At 42.9% G+C, this 21,194-nt stretch overlaps 1 protein-coding gene across 4 annotated transcripts in view; it reads right to left on the bottom strand.

Moving 5' to 3' along the window:
* The window catches only part of LOC148839839 (uncharacterized), a 31,349-nt gene extending 14,544 nt beyond the window's left edge, over positions 1-16,805 (bottom strand). The window contains exons 1-3 of one of the 4 annotated variants that reach the window (XM_088938726.1): positions 16,369-16,805; positions 16,148-16,226; positions 116-197 (exon numbers count right to left, since the gene is read on the bottom strand). In XM_088938726.1, coding sequence (XP_088794852.1) covers positions 116-197; positions 16,148-16,216 — 151 coding nt within the window. In that variant the 5' untranslated portion in view covers positions 16,217-16,226; positions 16,369-16,805. Of the gene's footprint in view, positions 1-115; positions 235-16,147 lie in introns of all 4 variants that reach the window. The other 3 variants (XM_088938735.1, XM_088938744.1, XM_088938718.1) reach the window with 3 other exon arrangements.
* Positions 16,806-21,194: the final 4,389 nt, after the last annotated feature.

Genomic DNA, 21,194 nt, shown 5'->3' on the forward strand with positions numbered 1-21,194 from the left:
GACCATACGTTACCTACAACAGCAAGAAAGCCAGCAGGGGACGCCTTTGTGAGGATTTCTTTTTATATTTCTTTGACATGCCGACAGTATCAGGCGTGAGAACTGCTACGCTCACCCCTGTCGATCTGCACGAGCTCCTGGTTCTCCCCCTCCGAGTCCTCGCTCTCCCCTCCCTCGTTGCTGCCATGGTAGGAGATCTGCAGGGAAACACAAACACTGGCTGAGCCTCCTCCCCTGCTCAGAGCAGTGCAATGAAGATCAAACGTGAGACAGGCTACTGTATGAACATCGCCAGGCCGTAAAGCCTGTCCTGCATGCTCCGGGGCTGCAGTATCACACCAGCTCCTACCACTTTTTAAAACAGGCCGCTGGGAGCAGAAAATCAGCACATTTACAATTCAAAATAGCAATGAACACAAAAAGAAAACACTTGGCCTCCATTAGGTCACTACTCTGGCACCAGGCGGCTCGGGATATTTGTTAACTCTCAAGTGAGCAGAAGGACAGTGGCCTTAAATGCGACTCCAGTCGGAAAAGGGAGAGAGAGAGCCCTGCTGATCATAGCCTTCCTGGTCCTGACTCAGAGGAAACGGAGAAACAAGAACCAGAAGGCACAGGTGGAAGTGCATTTTAAACCGAGAACAGGAGGTACTTCTTTACAAAATAGTCATGTTGTTGAAGCCAACATGCTGGTTTCTTTCAAGAAACCACTGGATCCTCCAGTCAGGACAGGAGACACTTCTCTGGACAAAGGGAGGTGGGAGTGTGGATCAAGCTGCCCAGCCATGTTGTTGAAGCTGATATCCTGGTTTATTTCTAGAAACAGCTGAATGAGATCCCCAAATCAATCAACTTCTAACTCATCAGGATCTGAGCTCTGCCTTGGAAGAGTCAAATGAGATAGCAGAATGATATGGCAAGGAGGGGAGCTTTCCTGGAAAGAGCTTCCAGCTGGTGAGATGACACACACAAAGAACCTTCAAGCCTTCGGCCTGGAAGTCTTGTTTCCATAGTTACCATCATCCACAAGCAGGTTGCGCACGAACGGAATACAAACCAAAGTCTTTGCTTCCGTCTCCTCACAAGAGCTGGCCTCTCCACTCCAGGTACAGAGATTGATAGATTAAAATAGACTCGGCCTATTTTATGGACACACAAACTGTCCAGGAAGGCAAACATTTTGGATGCTTCTTTTTAAAGCTCCCTTAAAGACGCTACTTTGAAACAGCCAGCAAAGGAGAACGGAGAACATTTTTTTAAACAACTTAAAGAAAAACTAGGTTAGAAATCCCAATGACATTACACATCCAGTTTGTGCCGATACTCTCCATCAACGCTGACAGGCGACAGTGCGAGGACTCGCATGCCTGTAAACCCGTTCTGTACCCTAATAAACCTACCTAACCTTCAGTCGTAGCTCTGTGGCTTGAGCTTCATTTGAGCTTCACTTGACTACGGAAGCTGTTGTTTCAGAACAACCCAAGTTTTAGTCGATTGCTGTGATAACGTTAAGCGTGTGTACTGTAATCACCTCAGAAAAGCACAGCACAGGCCGCTGTCGGAGCTCTGTAAACGTTACTCAGTGCAAACAGAAGGAAGTTGCCACAAGGTTATTTCTTAACAGAAGTGCAGATCGCAGGATCTGCTGAGCCCGCAGAGCTGACACATGAAACCGTGGTTTCAGCCACACAAGCCCCACTTCAAATTCTTCGATCACTCGTGGAGATAGGCGAGCTGACAGATGGTTTCAGCCCTCCTTATCGTGTTGATTCCTCACATCTCTGCAGCACTGAAAAAGAGACTTCATAAGGGCGCTGGCTTTTTGTTTTGGAGCAAGAACGGCTGTGCCATTATTTTAGTTTTTTTGATCGCTATTGGACTAATACTTGACTTTTTCATCATTTCAAATAAAGATGGCTACATTTTTCCACGTGTGGCAATGAGGAAATCTTGGAGCAAATGCCCTGGCTGCTGTCTACAATATGTGAGCACGGAGAGAATCAGATGTTTCTCCAGCACATTCCGAAGAACTTATTCCACTATTGCCAATTATGAAAGAGGCAGGAAATGGCTGAGCAGAGTATGAAGAGAATTTACCAGAGGAAGTCTGAAACACCCTGAAGGCTAGTTACTGTTTCAGCCTTGCCACACAGTACAGCAAGGAGAGAGGTGACAGCGAGAGGGAACTGTGGGAAAAGCAGGACTGCAGTGAGGAGAGAAAATTCCCTCACATCTTCCTAGCCTGCATCACACATTCTGTGTGCTCAGAAAGTGCTGATTATCCTACCAGTAAGTCTTTGGGCACTGCTACTGCTCACATTCCTCTGTGGCACTGTAGTCATCATGCCAGCTCCCTTCCAGGTCCCACTCGCCTATTCCTGACCCTTGACCTCTAACCCCTTCCCCCTTGTCATTAACATGGCCCCACACCTCCTAGAATGGACAGCTTTGTACCGATAACTGCCCCCCGCATTCTAACCCAAGTAGTTACATATAGAGCATCAAGGAATAGAAATACGTAGACACGTAGATCGTCACAAATGACCCCCTTTGTTCCAGGTTTGGCATGTTGGAGTGAAAGCTCTGCAGCTGTTAGAAAAGAAGCAGACTTTTCTCCAGCACTATCAGAGAGAAAAACAGCTTATCGTCTACCATCAGGACACTGTATTTGGACCACTCTCTTTGAAACCAATATATTCTGCCCACTGTTTTTCTTCCCTAGATTAGGTGTTTACATTTTTGGTAAATAACTACATGCCTGTTCTCTGAGCCAAGCATTCTGAAGCAACACAGAGAGATGCCCCAGCTGAACCAGCAGTCATTGACCAGGCACCTCTGAGTCTGAACACAGCAGCCATTCAGTGCCAAGGCAGCCTGCTCAAGAGGGCTGAGGCACTAAACAAACTTAATCCAGGAGTGCCAGGAAGTACCAGAGATTAATGAGTGGAATTTCAGTTCTACTACTGCCAGAATCCTCTCTGACAGGTATTAATGTTTATTTTCTAAGGGAGCTCCTAGTTTTGCTAAAGAAAAAAAAAAAGATCATTTTCTAACCCCTTTATCCAACATATCACAGGGCAGCAGCGCTAGAGCCAATCCCAGCAAGCAAGGGACGCGAGTCAGGATACACCCTGGACAGGACGCCACTCCATAACACGGCACACACTCACAGCCGGGCCAATTTTCCCCAAGCTCATTATCCTACCAGTAAGTCTTTGGACATCATCACAGCAAAAAATCAGGAATTCACCAGAAAGTCTCTGGACCCACGAGAACATACAAAATCCTCACAGGGACTCAGAATCGAAGCCAAGACACCAGAGCTGCAGGGCAGCAATGCTAACCGCTGCGGCACTGTGCCGCCCACAGAAAGGTACTGTAATTGGCAATATGTTTTATTTAACATGTGCTTGATTTCCCAAACCCCTTGATTCTAATTCATTCAAAATAGGATGCTCTTGAGATATACACCGCCTGAAGCTAGCCTACACAAAGGCTAGCAGCTCACATGCAAGGGACTGGACTTCTAGACCTTAGGAGACTAATTCCAGATTCTTTTTTTAAATACACTTTAATTTGGTTTCCATTTGTGAACTCTAGAGCAGCTTACTTGTAAAGCTCCACTCCATCTCTCATTTTCTATCTGCTCCTGTACCAGGGCATGTTTCTGTTCTGTTCACTGCTACGTACCAGAACACACCCTGTTGTTTATATATCACAGCCAAAACACGATCTCTTCAGAAGAAAAGGGATGAGAAAACGCACATGCACCTGCTATAGCTGCTCCTGTCTAGCCTCTCAACAGTGCATGGCAGAAATTAGAATAGAATAACTTCCAAAAGTATTTAGACCCCAACACTGTTGTCACAGATTGTTGCTTTAAAGCTTGTAGTCATGTCAATTTGTCATATAGTGCACAACCTACTCCACACATTCAAAGCAAAAAAAGAAACAGGAAACATACAGTATGAAAGAAAAATGGAAAAGTTATGATTGGATACTCATTTCCAACCCTTTGCTGAAAAATCTCATTCAATATAGGTACACATAATTAACAAGTCACACAATTAGTTGAGTAGCTTCCACCTGTGTGCAGTATTAACAGTTTTCATGACTTCAGAATAAATACACCTGTAAAATACACTCTGTAAGAAACACCCATTAAGATCAGGTTTTCAAAATAACTAAAGTTGTACAAAAAAAGGTAACACATCAGAGAAGTGTATAAAATGGAGCCCCAGACACTGCCTGGATCAGCCTGTCTCTCCACACTGAGCAGCAGGAGGAAACTGGTGAGGGACAACACTGTGAGGAACAGAGGCTTTGAAAGAGCTACAGAGTTCAGTGGCCGAGATGGGAGAAAATGTCCAGGAGTCAACAGTATCCTGGACACTCCACAAAGGTGAATTGTATGGAACTGAAAAAAACCTCTCAAATCAACAAGGGCACCAACGTTATACTACAAACATGGTAAAAGATTTGGACGCAGATCCGACAGAATTGGATCTTTTTGGTCTGAATGCAAAGTATTACATCTGACACAAACACAACACAGTGCGTCACTCATTCAACACTGTCATTCAACATCCCTCCTGTCAAGCATGGTGGTGGCAGCAGTCTGTTCTAGTCCTGACTCTCATCAGCAGGCACTGGGAAGCTTGTCAAGACCGATGAGAACATACTGTAGGTGGAGCAAAGTACTGGCAAATACTAGAGGAAAACCTGCTTCAGTCTATCAAACACATACAACTGGGATGCAAATTCACCTTGCAGCGGGATAAGGATTCAAACAACCAGGTCACAGCTTCTGTACACTGGAGTGGTTTAAGAATTAAGAAAGTGAATGTCCTTGAGTGGCCCAGTCAAAGTCCTGACTTGTATCCTATTCCAAAGATTCCTATAGAATCTGTGGAAAGACTTAAAAACCACTGTTTATAAGCAATCCCCTTCAGTGTTTTTAAGCAAAGCTGGGAAGGTAGTAAATTGTACCGTGCTGGTGTGCAAAAGTGGTACAGGTTTATCCCAAAAAAACTTGTGGCTGTAGATGTTGACAAATGTGCTTCCACCAAACACAAACATTGAGTTCATTGAAGAGCTGAATACTTATGCAACTAACATATTTCAGTTTTTCCCTGTAACTTTTAATGACATTTACTTTAACTTATCTTACCCTTGGAAGTCTTTAATTTGAATATTTGGGTTTAAAATAAAATATTAACACTTAAAAATGCTTCATTTTGTAATTTGAGAAAACAGGACATCACAGGCAGGGTCAGAACACTTCTGCAAAGCCCTGTATCTCCACTTTGAAACAACATAAAACTCACCATGCAAACTACTTACACCTCTATTTTATTAATACAATGGTATACTCGTAGATACCGTAAGTAATATCTAACTCAGGGGTACAGTATCTATGCAAATAAAACATCATTAGCAGCATTTGAATAGATAGTCTTCACCTGTAGATTATCATGAATGTCCCATCAAAGGCTCTTTTCTTGCAAGTCACAAATAAGTTAAACAGAAATAAAGAAATGGCTGATAACTTTGGATGATACTCCAGACACATCAAATGATCACTGCCCCTCCAGTGCTTCCAGTGCTGGGAGATTAACCATCAAACCCAGTTATCTCCCCACTGAAGGCAAGAGATGCTTCAATCTCTACAATACTGGTGGCTCAGGCAGTAGAAAATAAGTAACCTTGCAAACACCAGGAGGCCCATTTTCGGAAACACATCGTGGTACTGGGCTTCGACAACCTTTTGTGCCTCCTGTTCTCCTCATTGATCTTGGAATTGAGGAACAGACACAAACAACAGGAGGCCATTTAACCTGTCTAGCCTGTTTGGTAGTTAATTGATACGAGCACCTCATTCAGTTGCTTGCAGAAACTAACCAGGGTATCAGCATGAACAACACGACTGTGGTGCTTGCTTCATGCTCCCACAACCCTTTGCGTAAAGAAGTGCATTCTGGCCTGGTTGGAGGGCCAATTCAACAACTTAGCCAAGCTCTTTGGGTGCTGGTGCTTTAGAAAGACCTACATAACCTGGAGACACATTAGCGCCATTCTCAGAAATAACTGCACTTTGAATAGTTTGTGCCTGTGGATGAACATTTCCTCTTGCCACCATTTATCCAGCTTCCAAAAACATTGGTGCTTTCCAGTTGACACTAAGATTAAATCTACTGAGCAACACCATTTTTCATATCTTAATATTAAAAATATTTCAAATAGTCCTTTTTGTAAACACAATGAAGCAAATAAAAGCAACAAAGTTTCAAAAGCATTACATTACATTCAACATGTACATGTCGGCTTTGCAGGATGCGAGATAAAACAGGCAAGAACAGCTGTTTGCAATTTTTTCCTTCAAAGCAGATCATTAGCTGTAATCATGATAAAAAACATAAGAAAGTTCACGAATGATTAGCGACCATTTGGTAGTTAGTAGCTGATTAAACCGCAGATCTCATCCGGCCATTTCTTGAAAGAATTCTGGGCATCGGCTTCAATAACATGGCTGGGTACCTTGTTCCACACTCCCACAACCCTTTGTGTGAAGATCTGCCTCCAACTTTCAGTTTTAAAACACACTTCCACATGGTTTCTACTTGTGGCTTCTGGAATAGCTTATTTATAAATGAAGTGACAAAGAAAATGCCAATTGTTGCTTCCTTTAGAAGAAGCAGGTTATCTTGGAAAAAGTGCAGGAAAGCAGATACAATTTTCATTTTACAGCTGTCTGATCCACTTCAAGCTTTACCAGGTGAAGGCTCTTCGTACAAATCGCACAGAAGAAGAACAGCAGGATCCTTTATGTTATTTCACCTCTGCGGTCACCTACTGTAAGCAAATATGCTCAGAAGGCAGCAGAGCGACATCAGGCAGCACCTGGGTTGGTTTATATAACAGCCCTCAGCTCACAGAAACCAGAAGGGGCTAAACTGGTTTGCGATGGGATTCTTATCTGCTCCCTTGATCTGTCTGTGTCACTCACTGACTCACGCTCACACTCCACACACTCGCCCTTGTGCACATTCAGCATGCATACTCGCACGAGCACGTTCTGCTCCCACCTGTGATGATGATAATCATGTACAGAGAAATGGCATTTGTCATGTTTTGGAAGCCATTCAAAAGGACATGTTAACTAATGCACCTGAACAAATTATTAATTAATAATTAATTACTGTAATGCATTACTTTGAAATCTTATCTAGATTTGTGCATAAATACTGTTTTAAGTATACAGGATATAACATTGTAAAGTTTTCCTTTTTTGTGATTCTTTGTATTTATTTGTGAAAAGTGAATAAAGGTCTTAAAAATAAAAAAAAACAATATTCTGTGCATACTCTGCACGCACATGCACTTCAAGCACACGCTCTCTCGCGCACGAACACGCTACATGAGAATGGTCAGCGACTGAAAACGTGCACAGACAGGAAAAGACTGGAAGATGGCTTTCTCAGACTGCCAGACTGGAGCACAGTCCACTATCTGTCAAAGTTCCTCAAAACAGACAGGACAGGGGGGACAACATCTTTTAAAAACTCCACCTTTACCCTTCCACAAATATCTCCTGCCTGCTTTTTAAACAAACACCTTGTAATTCCACCTTTTAACACATCCATCAATAGAAAACCATCCTGTGGGAATGGACATTTGACTAAGTGTGCCGACTCACACTATAGTTTAGTATTCAACAACAACAATGGCTCTGCATCAGTCTTGTTTGCTGCCATGTTCTAGAGAGCACAAGTGGAAACTATGTGGAACACTTTATCACTATGTGTTAAAACTGAGAACTGGATGCCCTTCTTTACACAAAGGTTTGTGGGAGTGTGGAACAACCTGTCCATCCATGTTATTGAAGCCAACACCCTGACTTCAAGAAACATCTGGCTGAGATCATCCAATCAGGACAGGAAGCACTTTTTTTACACAGATGGTTGTGGGAGTGTGGAACAAACTACGAAGTCATGTTGTTGAAGCCAATTTCCTGATTTCTTGCCGGTGATACTCTCGGGCCATTTACAGTAGCTATTATCTACAAAATGGGCCCGATGTTTCTAGTGCTGCTGCAGGCTGAACTCACAACATCAAGCATGCAGGCATTGCAGCATTGATGCAGGCCTGATATGTTGAGTCCTCCTAGCTGTCTGCGGTACCAAAACACGCCATACAGCCTACAAATACAGCCTACCAAAACAAGCTCCATCACATCAGGACCAGCTGCTGGAAAAGCTGGATAAGCTCTGCAAGAGTTTACCACAGTCACTCAGCCCAATATTTTAGCAAGTCAGGCCTGCTTTCGACACTCCACTTCACTCTCATACTCTTTGCATGGACTACAGAATATTCTGTAGTTTTCTACAGAAGAATTTGTTCTTCTTTGGGAGGGAAGGTCACACCTATGCAGTCAAGTTCACTGTATTTATTTAACAACTGTAAACACCAGTAAGAGCCAAAGGCTAAATGGCTGGAGGCCAGACCCTTAATCTAAAACAACCTGCCTGACCACATCACTGCACACCATGCACGGAGCATGCCGGCTGACCAAAAAAGAAAAAGACGTTCATCTGACCAGCTCTTCTCAGACTTTAAATCTGAAACATTACTCGAAAAAATTTCACAAGCAAGCCTGCGCCAGTCACAGCCTGATTTTCAAAAAGGGCAAGACAGGGGACTAGATTTTTTCAGGGTTCTTAAAAAGGCAAATCTCGTTATTTTGATTTTTTTAAAAATGGTAAGAAAATGAACGATTTTTAGTTTATTTTAAAATGCAATGCAATTTATACAAATTACCTCAAAACTAATGAATTTCTAATTACCTCCGGCGGGCTCACCCTGACATTCTAGTAGACCGGCGAAACTCGCGCTGCTCATGTAACAACGGCTTTCTTATGAGACGAGACCGAGTTGAGCCACGAATGGCCTTCTCACCTGACTTGAGTGTCATTGGCCGAACGTGGGACGAGCTGTGATGACATGCGACACCTGGGACTCGTAGAGACTAGTCAAGGGACATGTACAGAGGGTTTGAAAAGTAATAGAAACACCACGCAATATATGGATATTTATTAACTAAAAGGGAGTCAGGCTGCCCTTTGCCTTCCGAATAGCTTCAAACTGTCATCCTGACTTTATGAAACCACTCTTGAACCAGTTTAGCTGTGTGTACGGGGGTTGTTATCATCTTGAAATATGGGAACATCTTGAGGAAACAATGTTCGCACCATATGTTGCACCCAGTCGCCTTAAATGGCTTTGTGTTCCTTGGCAGTAATTCTACCATGCAGAGTAATAATCAGACCCAATGACTCCCATGGGACGGCTGCCCAGACCATAACAGATCTGCCACCATATTTAACAGCTGGGAACAGGGCTGAAGGCTTCCTTTGGCTTTCTCCAAAGACAAACCTGTGCAGATACAGGAAACAGAGTAAAAGGCGACTCATATAACTTTCTTCCCTTCTCAGGAGTCCAGGATTTGTGCTCACTACACCAGGTTATGCATTCCTGCGCATTGGCCTTGGTTACAAGCTAGGTTCTGAATGGCAGCTCTACCACAAATATCAGCTTTGTGACGCGCCTGACATACAGCGTTTGTTGTGACTGGGTCATGGAGGTGTAAGTTCAATTCTGTGGTCATTTCTTACTTCTTTTTAGCAACTATCCTGTTAAGTGTCCGTCTATCCCCGTCGGTGAGCTTCAACTTGTGACCATTGTTCCTCTTTCCTGCTTTCCGGCGTAGTTCATCACGGTTTTCAACACTGTTCCTCTTTACCACATTAAATAAAGTTGCTGTTCTTGTGACTGGCACACCTGCAATTCGGGAACCAACTATTTCACCTCTTTCAAAATGTGTAAGATCTCTCACGTTGCTTTAGAAACTTGCATATTGAAAGTGTTGATTCTCAGTCTTTTAGAGAGGAAGCATATGAGTAATTAATATTGACATAAACATGAAACTCAGGTGTAGATTCCTCGATTCCTTTTTCATTTCTGTTACTTAAAAATTAGTCCTTTTTCGTTAGTTGTTTCCATTATTTTGTGTCTACACCCTATACAAGTCCCTGCTCTAAAAGACAACATCAGCAATCTGATGTAAATCGTGTCACAGATGTACAACTTGTTTTGTTGTCAGCAAGGGACACACAGTCTATTAGCCTGTAACTTTCACAGTAGAACTCCTGTTGGAGGCAAATATTGATCCTCATAATGAATTTAACTTTCATATCTGTCCATTTAATATCAATGCGCTGAATCCAAAAACATAGTAATTTTCCTCAATAGACGTTTGTGAATATGTTGCAGTAATAAAATAAGTTTCTTATTCAGAATATTTAGCAAAAGATGACAGCAACCAGTCTTGCACAAATGTCCTGTACACTTTTTCATCTGTGACACAGTGATCCTTTCCTCCGTCGAGTCTTACAGTAACTGCTTGTGCAGAATCAACTGACGACTTGGTAGCTCTGACAGTTTTCCAGAAATGTCAGCAAGGTTTAATTTCTCACGCGCTAACAAACAGAAACCGTGCCAAACTTGCTCTCCCCTGTGACTGCTTCATTCTGGTCATCTTATCTGTGTTCGAGCCCTACTTTCTCTTTTCATCAATTTTGCACCTTGTGGAGTAAAATTAGGTTCTTTTGCTTCTTTACAATCTCTGGATAAATGTTTAAGATAGCATTGGACAGAGTCCCTGTTTCTGTTGCTGTTGAAACTTGGTTATAGTCGATAGTTCCCTATCTCTTACAGTAAATTGCTTTTCTGTTGTGCATTTACTATCATCTCCTGAGACTGTAAATAACTGTGATCCTGCAACTGAAATAAAAAGGCACTCCATAAAACACACCTGATTAATAGCAGCCATATACATCAGGAGATGACACAGATGTAAACCAGGGTTGTAGCCCCTGCCAAACTACACAAGCTGTAATCTACAAGCTCTCTCAGTACTGGCTGCTTCTCACTGGGTTGCACATAGTCACAGCCCAAGGTACAGGAAAAGAAACATACAGCATTTCCCAAATACCAATTTGCAACAGCAGGGAGTTAGCATTCACACATTTCATAACTCTGCCTCCTATGCTTCCCAGAGCATGTGTGCATTTGATTCTCTGCGAGTGTGTGAGGATGTGTGCACGAGTACTGTACATACTGTATATTCTGTGTATGCTTACGTGAGATTCTGTGTAAGTGTGTACGACTGTGTGAGATTCTGTGCGAGTATATGAATGTGTGTGTGCGATCCTGCAAGAGCCTGTAATTGTGCATAGGAGTCTGCATGAGTTTGTAGTGTGCACGTGTGCAAGTGTGGTTTTGGGTAAAAGCTGAGTTCTCCAAGCCTGAACTCCTCATTGAGATTGCGTGTGAGTGTGTAAGTATGCATGCAATTCTTTGTGAATGTTCAAGTATGTCTTCATGCACTTTTGTGCAACTGCAACAGAGACTGACTACGTGCAATTCTGCATGTGAGTGTCCGTGCAATTCTGGGGGATTATGTGTATATGATAGGCAATCACATCGCACCCCACTCTTGACACACCTCCTCCTGGACGCACCTGGATTGATTTCCTGATTAGCGTCTGTTATTGGAAGCCAGGGGAGAAATTAAGAGCTTCTATAATTGGCCCCGTCAATCCAGTGGTTAATCCGCAGGACTATCAGTGTACAGTATATCTGTGGCCAGGATGTGTATGAGCTGGGGTGCAATTCTGTGCAAGTGTACGAGCATGACCGACCCTGGGCATAGGCAAACTAGGCGACTGCCTAAGGTCCCGAGGCCACCAGGGGGTCCCCCCAATGTGCACAAAGTATTTTCAATCGGCACGTTCAAACGTGAGCTAAAAATTCCCTATAGTGGTTCTTTCTGTTGCTGCTGTGGATTTTCCTAATCATGTAAAAAAATGACCAATAATCGAGTAGGTAATATGTTTCAGAAGCGCAGAAAAGAAGAGCGGGATAAGCTATCTCAAAACAGAGGTATGCTCAAGAAAGATTCTGAGTCTGTCAGATCCATGTAGCTAGCGAATGGCAGACATGTCACATCTTCAAGCTAGACATGTAGACTACTGGAGGTGTTTTACTGGACCTTAACACATTCACCTTTCCTGCAATTGTACACATGACGTGTGGGCTGCCTGGCCAAACAAAAGCGTGAAAGCGAATTAAAATGCACTGTTTTCCTTGCCCTTTCTCCTGTATTTCATTAAATGGGGGTATTGTGATCTGAACCTGTTGCCCTTCGGATTGCAGACAGTGACAGCAGCAGGAGCGGAAAGGAGTTTTTCGGAGCTCAAGTTGATTAAAACATACTTGAGATTGAAAATCTGGGCAAATTGATTTATACAATGTATTTTTGATAAAACTTTCCCATCTGCCCGGCCATACTGTTCTCACCTTCCTTGTTATTGAGTCCATTTGTTTTTTTATTTCTTAATTTAATATTTATTTCTGCAATTCCTTTATACAAAGATCAGCGCAGGCCTGTGTATGAATATGACCGCATGCGAATCTGTGCAAGTGTACGAGTATGACTGCGTGCGAATCTGTGCGAATGTACGAGTATGACTGCGTGCGAATCTGTGCAAGTGCACGAGTATGACTGCGTGCGAATCTGTGCAAGTGCACGAGTATGACTGTGAGAATCTGTGCAAGTGCACGAGTATGACTGCGTGCCAATCTGTGCGAGTGTATGAGTATATGTACAAGATCCTGTGCAAATACACACAATAAGTAAGTGCGTGCAACTCCTTGAGAATGCGAGTAGGGATGGAGGGTTAATACACAACAGTTTAATGTACGGAATATCAATGTTTTCACTTCAAATAAACACCTGGGGACTAAGACTCGGGCAAGGATCCCGGCTGTGTGAAATGCAACATGCTGTGCATGTGGTAGCTGTCTCTCACACCACTGCAAACTTCTTTTCTTTCACTGAATCTGAAAATGTAGTGCTAGCAGGCTCTTAAAATACTAATTTATTTTCTAAAACAGCACTTCCGATTTCAATGTAGTATTCACAAAAGTCTACTTTCTCTGAGAAACTCCAAGAAAACTGTAATCAGTTTTCATATTTTAACAAAACTTTGCAATAAGGTATTCCTAGGAGATTCTAACATTAACCCGCCAAAGCTTAAAACCTAAATCCCAAAAGTTCTATTATCGCTTTGATTAAATGTATGATTCAGAACTAGCTCATAAAGGACGTTTCTGAAGAATTCATGATATTTTGTGAAAATGTAAATATCTAATGTAAGGTACTGAATCACTGATGATGAAGAACTTTAACCTACAGTATACAGTATAGCTCTTTTAAAAGCAACCATCTCAAAGTGCTTACAGTATGTGCAATCATAATCATGGCACTTACTGTTTTAACACTACAAAAGATTAGAAATCCCTAGTTGGGCAATATCCTTAGTACTGGGTTAAAAAAGCTATGCTGAGTTCCCCGTGCTTGAACTCCTCACTCCGTGTAATTCATCTACCTCATCTGTTTAGCCATTTCCTGCCTTAACTTCCTGTCCAGCAGCTCCTCTGCTCTTACTGGCAAGTTGCCCTGTAAAGAATCAGAAATGCTCGTATCCAAAGATGCCCACTCTGCAGACCACTCCTGTCTCACTCAGGGCCTGTCTGCAAAGGTCTTCATTCGGAATAAAACACTGCAGAAAATCGATAGAGCCATTTGTTGATCCTCATACAACTGGAGAAGCTCTGGGGCTGATGGCTCAGGTGGGTGCTGTGCTTCAGAAAGGGAGACGTGTGACTAGAAATGTGCTATACAAAATGCAGAAAAACGTTAATTATTCATTTTCACCTCGCCAATATTCGTTCCATCGCCTCACGGTCCGTCTGTGGTAACAAACTAAAGTTTTTAGAATCAAACTGATAATGTCCTCCTCACTGCAGCTGTTAACCTTGCTTTTACATACCCCTGTTTTTTATAGCACAAGGGACACATGACAGCAAAGAAGAGCACAGCCCCAGGTTAGCCAGGTCCACTAACAGCTGGGGTAATGTGCCCTTTGTGCTTGTGTCAGGGATTTCCGGTAAAGATTGGAAATGTGCCCTGGTGATCTTCCATGCAGTTACTGTAACACGCATTCTTATCTCTTATTTTCTCACTGCCTGGACAGAACCCAGTGCTGGGAATGTGAGCGACTTCAGACCCTGGGATGCCAGAACAAGGACCACAACCACTGGGCCTGGGACCCCCAGAGGTTTCTTCTCTTGCGCTGGCAGTTTTTGCTTTCCTCTCCTCCATGCCCACACGGTCAGCTGTCGCTATATTAACTACAATATTGATCTGTAAAGTGAACTGCGGCAAAGTGTTGGAAAGGACACGATAGCAAATAAATCCATGGATTGATGGATGGATAAGCAAATGGGCGGATTGACAGATGGATGGATGGAAAACAGGGAAGGGTTGGAATAGAAGGATGGATGAATGGATGGAGGAATGGATAGACTGAGGGATGGATGAAACAGATGGATTAAGGATGGAATAGAGGGATGGGTAAATAGATGGATGGGTGAACAGACGGATGGATGGAATAGAGGGGTGGAGGGACGGAGGGATGGACTTACAAATGGATGGAATGGATAGACAAAGGGATAGACAGAAGAGTGGGATGGAAGGATGGAGGGGAAGAATGGACCGACAGATGGACAGATGCATGGAATGGATGACCCATCATTGACGGCCTTTGGTGAGAGGGACTTCACTCAAACACCGTTTAGAGTCCGCTCCAAGAACAACATAAAACAGCAGCTCTGTCAACAGCACAAAAACCAACTTCCTCAATGTGTCAATTATTTACAGTTCCACACTGATTATTTAACCTCACACAGATAAAGTAGCAGTCCAGTTCAGCGTGACAGCTTACAATACAAATAGCAGCGAATGAACTTAATTGCAAGAACAGGTATTTAGGAAAACAGCCATGCTTCACCTGTGCCAATTCTGAGGAGAGCTGCACTGTTTCATGGGTAACACCACAATGGACTAACATTTGGAGATTCTGGGACAAGGTGTATCTTGGGCTTTTTGTTTTCTAAAACTAAATTTGTTTTTCTCCATGTCAGGTACAGCACCTTCAGTCAGCTATTTCACTAGATTTTCATATTTATTTAAGACAACCACACGCTGGATCGTGTTAATCTGATCCATATTGCCCTTTTAACCTCGGGTTCCATCACAAAGCTCTCCACAACCAGCTCTATTACACCATATTGAAATAAGAAAGCTCATAATGAAACAAGCAATCTGGGCCCAGCAGCCTCCTCTGGTTTGCAACCTTTCACGGGTTCTTATACAACTGCAAGTTATAAAGGTTACCAGTGCTGAACTTCAGCTCACACCCCTGAGCTACTTCATCACCCACTTCATCTGGTGAAACCACAAACGCAGTAACTCTGCTTCAGCTTTTCTCATCCTCGCAGCAGGCCAAGGAAATGCAGTCTGAAGGCTCCGAGAGAGGAACCAGTGTTCAGCCGAGTGCAGACGTGTGTATGTGTGTGTACGTTCACAAGCTGCTGAGATGGCAGTCTGTACTGAGGGAATCCTTGTGCAGCTGTGTAGTACGTACACCAGCAATCCCCCAAACTTGTCAACCCGGAGAGACACTGCCAGGAGGAAACTGAAAGTGCGCTGTGCCACACGCCACAGACAGTACAAGCAAAAAGTGAAACTTGTGCACATTCTGAACAACAGTACCTGTACAGCACTGGAAGGAGAAAACCATAGCAAACGACTGGTGCACTACAGCACAACAATGGCTGTTAAAAGTGACACAAGGCACTGATGTGTTGTGCAGAATCTGGGTTCTAGAAACCTGCATAGAAAGTCACAACCATCAGCTTATACACAGAACACCAGTGCACTGATTGTGTTTGTCATTTGTAGAATCAGATAAAACAGATAAAATTCCAAACCATATATATATATAACAGAATGCACTGAAAACAACCTTAAATTGCACATTTCGTGCAAACTAAGAGGAAAGCAGAAAAGGCAGTTCCACCTCAAGTTTCAGTTGGAAATGTCCTTTCAGCTAGGTGTTTGTGTTAGAATATGTAAATACTGTACAAGCTTCTCTGTTTTTTATACTTACACAGAAAGACTTACCTTTAACTGAAAAGGGTGAATTTCATTTAGAGACTGTCTTCTCAGCTTTTTCGTTAAAGTCTTCAACATCGCGGTTGTTCTTTTTTAAATATATAGAAATGTATCACGTTAGATTTAGGCCGTGGAACAGAGAGGTTAACCCGAATAACGACAGGGATGATGGTTTAACTAACGTGACAAGCCTGCACAGAGACGAGAAAGGCACACAGGCAGGCACTCACTCAAGAAAGTTCTGGCGTGGGGTGAGAGAAGGGGGAGACGTCTTCAGCCCCTCCGTCCGATCTGATCAATACTTCAAGAAGAAATCTGGCCACCTAGCTTTAGTTTTCATGGAACGGTTACGGCGAGAAAATAAAAAGTTCACATTGTCCTCTTGTTACCGTGTGAATGATTTACAGTCTCCTACGAAAATCGGTTCCCACTGGCTCCACAAATTACTTTATCTTACTTTTCCAATCGTCCCTACTGAAACTCCAGCTACACTTATCGCTCCCCCCTCCACACCCCCCGCAACGCTGTCCAAAAACTAAAAATTATAAACGCGCAGCTTCTTAGGGGTCTCGAATCGATGTCAACTCGGTTACACACAGACACGCATACACCACACATCCCCACTCTCACACACACACGCACTCGTAGCAGGAGCGTACACTCTCCCATGAAAAATACACACTGTGCGTCTCGCAGACACGGATCTAGCACTGCCATTGGTCCCTGAAACTGATGTCATTTTTTTTTTCGAAGGGGAGGGACGTGGTTGCATCTTAAAGGTGTATTTGCTAAGGCTCCGTTTCCTTGATGATTAAAATAATTAATTGCAAATATATAGCGCTTCCCAGATTCCCAGAATCCCAGAGCGCTCTGCACACAGTAGTAGCCGCAGCGCTTGAAGGAAGTGTTTACTTGTATAATAAACTGCTGAGCTAAGTAACGCTCAGCATTTTATTTTATTTCAAAGTGTTTTTTTCTCTGAATATTGTTTTTTTTAATTTCTCTCCAGCGTTTGAAATACACCGCCCGTCTTTAGGAACGTATATATATATTTAAAAAAAAAACATATGCAGCGGTTGACAAGGGTCATTAGTGGCTCTTCTGTTTTAGAAACGGTCTCGAAATTAGAATTTTCAAACTTTCAAGAGTATCACACATGACTGCCAGTGGAAATAAAGGCCACACGAGCGATGATGGTGCAGTCTCTCTGCGTGTCTAGGGTATCCTGTTTCTGGACAGGCTCTGTGGCATGGGATATGCAGGCTGGCCTCAGAAATGTTCAACAAGGTCATGTCATGTGACAGGGCTGTCCAGGGAATGTCCCAGCATGCTCTGGTGCACCTTACACCAAACACACAGGTATGCTGCACAAGGGGTGTGTTTCCTGACATCCAAAAGCATCTCCACAGTCCGCTTCAGTGACTTAATCCTTATGCCTATCTATATATTCACAGACCAGCAGTGAAAAAGTACTAGGATTTATTTTTTCACCCCCTCTTTGTCAACTATAAGTTTTGAAGAAGCAAGTCATTTCAATTTTGTATACAATATATTTCAGTTACACCACTATTCCTGGCCACCAGAGTCTTCCAATTTTAACCCCAATTTGAATACCTTTTTTTTTCATAATGGTACTTGAAAAACACAGTGTCAAGGCTCCACCAACACCAAAAGATGTGAAACATGAAATACCAGAGTAGCAATGAACATTTTGGTACTCCTGCTGGTTACAAGGGTTAGAACATTAAAACATGACTGGCACAAGCTGCTCCTCCTGGCTCCTCTTAGATTGTGATGTACAGTACAGGGAATCTTAAATTGGCAGAAGACACAAAAATGAGTATGGCGGCACAGTGGTTAGTATTCCTGTCTCAGAGCACTCGGGGCCTGGGTTCAATTTCTGGAGTACTATCTGTGTGGAGTCTGTATGTTCCCCCCATGTTTGCGTGGGTTTCCTCCAGGTTAATTAGCTTCTGGGAAAATTGGCCCTGGTGTGAGCGTGTCTGTGTGTGCCCTTTGCTGGATTGGCATCGTATCCTGCCTTGCACTCATTGCTTGCCAGGATGGGCTCCAGCTCCCCGGTTATCCTTTATTCCCAGTGTTGGATAAAGTGGAAAGAAAATGGACGAAAGGAGGGACAAAAATCCAGAGGGGGGGACAGCAGCAAGGAGACAACAATCAAAAAGACTCAAGATTTAAGGTCATGGAGCGGGCAGATACTAGGAAAAAGAAATTCAATATTGATCAGTTTCAGGAAGTAGGAACATACACTGAAGATAGCGCACGCCTGACTCAGACCTGTATGAAAGGATTCTGTGTGTTTATACAGGGCCTTGCAGAATTATTCAATCAATCCCACGTGTCTCTGATTTAAAGTTCCAGACATGACACTTTGTAGTCACAATTAATATCTGTTATATACGTAACCTGCAAGGCACACATTCAAGGCCCATAAGAAAGATAGAAATGCATAGCTGATATGAATGAAAATGGAAAAATCATGAATGCAGAAGTTTTCAAACCCTTTGGGGTGGCAGACCTAGCTTACTTTAGGTGCACAAGATTACCCTAATAATTACTTACTGCGTGCAGTATTTTTAGTTCACATGATTTCAGAATAAGCACACCTGTCTCTGTAAGGACCCGCAGAGATGTAGACAATTTCAAAGCTGAGATTCAACCGTGAAGACCAAGGAGCCAAAACCACACAGGGATAAAGTGGTGGAAATAGACAAATCAGGACAAGGGTCTTAAAATATTTCCAAGACCCTTCATATCTCTTGGAGCACGGTGATGTGGACCATTAAGAAATGGGAAGCACCCAGACACTGCCTAGACCTGACTGCCACTCCGGCCTGAATAGCAGGAATCTGGTGGGAGATGCCGCTGTGAAGCCAACAAGGATTTTGAAAGAGTGGAGAAAGAGTGAGGAAGAGTGGAAAACTGAGAGCCCCAAGCAACTTGAGAGAGCTTGAGCCAATCTGCCAAGACGGAGGGGAAAATATTGCACCATGCTGGTGAGGAGGGTTGGTAGAGACTCACTCAAAAGGACTTGCGGCTGTAAATGCAAAGGTGCTTTCGCCAAATACTGAGGTCAAGGGCCTGCATACTTATGCAATCAACATATTTTGTTAGGTTTTCCTGATATTAACTGTAACTTATCTTACCCTTAGGAGTCTGCAGTTTGAGCATTTGAGTTTTACAAAGTTTAACAAATGGGTATGCATCATGTTTTTAATTTTAGAAAAGGGGACACCACAGGTGTCTGAATAGTTTTGCAAAGCACTGTATATACAGTATATTCAGTTATGTCCTTATTAGGATAAAGTGGAGAAACATTAAAAAGCAAGCAGAAAGCTTGGGTTATGAAGCACGGAGCGTGGAATTCAAATCCGGTGAAATTATGGTCAGACTATACAATGCTCAAATGAGACCTAACTTAGAATATTGTGTTGAGCTTTGTCCAACATAGCACTAAAAAGGAAATTTTAGCCTTGAAAAGAGTTCAAAGAAGAACAACCAGAATGATTCCAGGTCTCAGAGAATTTGCATATACAGTACTGACAGGATAAGGGAGCTAAATCTCTTCAGTCTAGAACAGAGGAGACCAAGAGGAGAGCTAATTTAATTGTATAGAATCCTGAAGAATACAGAACTGATGATATGGGGGAACTGATAAGCTTATGTTTAGTGGTGAAACATCCCTGCCAGCTGCTTAAGATACAAAGATACTGTTGGCCTCTTCAAGAAGCACTTGAGTTTTGACCGGGAGAAAACCTCCCAATCTCATTGCATTCCAAGGTTTTAACACTATAATTCATTGCTAATGTTGCAAAATAAAATGATGTCTTTGTACAGACCCAGTATTTTGTCAGTGCTGGTGGTGGCTGTTTCTGAACACGTGAACACAGACACACTCAGATATGACAGCCGCCAGCTCCCCAGCTCTGCCAGTCTGTCCGTGTGATTCCAGAGACCAGGTCTCCAGCAGCAGTGCTGGCCTCCATCCTGGCATCATTCAGCTGTCCTTTAAACCCAAAAACGTAGGGAACTTTCCGATAATAGGACCATTATTCAGTGATTTGCATTGAGCAATGTAAAATTGCTTGGCTTATTGAATGTTCTGTAGTTGAACACAGTTTTCTGCTGTCATTGTCGATACAATCTTAAAATCAGGCATTTTTTGTGCCTATCCAGCATTTACAAAGTGTATACATGCCTATGCCTACAACTCTTCATACAAAGTATATAAAGTATATAAAGTGTTATTCTGTCCTGATCATGAGTTTCCTATCAGGCACATAAAAACATAAGACAGGTCACAGACAAGAGACAGCCTATTGATCCATCCAGCCCCTTTAGTAGTTAGTAGTTAATTGATCCCAGAATCTGATCCAACTGTTTCTTGCAAGAAGCCACAGTATCTGCTTCAACCATATTGACTGGGTAGCTTGTTCCACACTCCCACAACCTTTTGTGTAAAGGAGTGACTCTTGTCCTGTTTAGAGAATCTCATCCAGTCGTTTCTTGAAAGAAGCCAGGGTATCACCTTCAATCATATGGCTGGGTACCTGGTTCCAGACTCCCACCACCCTTTGTGTAAAGAACTGCCTCCTGTTGTCTGTTTTTAAATGCAGTTCCATGTAGTTTCCACTAGTGCCCTCTGTGTCTCACAATGGAAAAAACTGCTGTGCCCTCTCTCTAACTGCCTTTGTTTTCAGGAGGTTGTCAGCACAGCTGAAGAGAATAGCCAAGACCCAGGTCTGTGATGCAGTCATCAATGACACCAGCAAATCTAAACACTTGTGGTGTAATGAGCTTGGGACACTTACTGTAATGAGTAGTGGCACACTTAACATCAAAGTATGGTACATATTCTCTTTCTTCACATCATTGTTTATAAAAATTAGAGTTATTTTTGTGTGTTGCAACATTCAACAGAGAGTACTGAAGTCCCTGTCCTGTCCTTCCACAGGCAAACAAACAGCTTCAACATCAACTTTGAGGATTTACTTTGTTCACAGTGTAGGGAAATTGGAGGAGAAGGGCATAGGAC

This window comes from Atractosteus spatula, chromosome 2 (assembly GCF_055471065.1).
Source record: "Atractosteus spatula isolate fAtrSpa1 chromosome 2, fAtrSpa1.hap1, whole genome shotgun sequence".
Lineage (NCBI taxonomy): Eukaryota > Metazoa > Chordata > Actinopteri > Semionotiformes > Lepisosteidae > Atractosteus > Atractosteus spatula.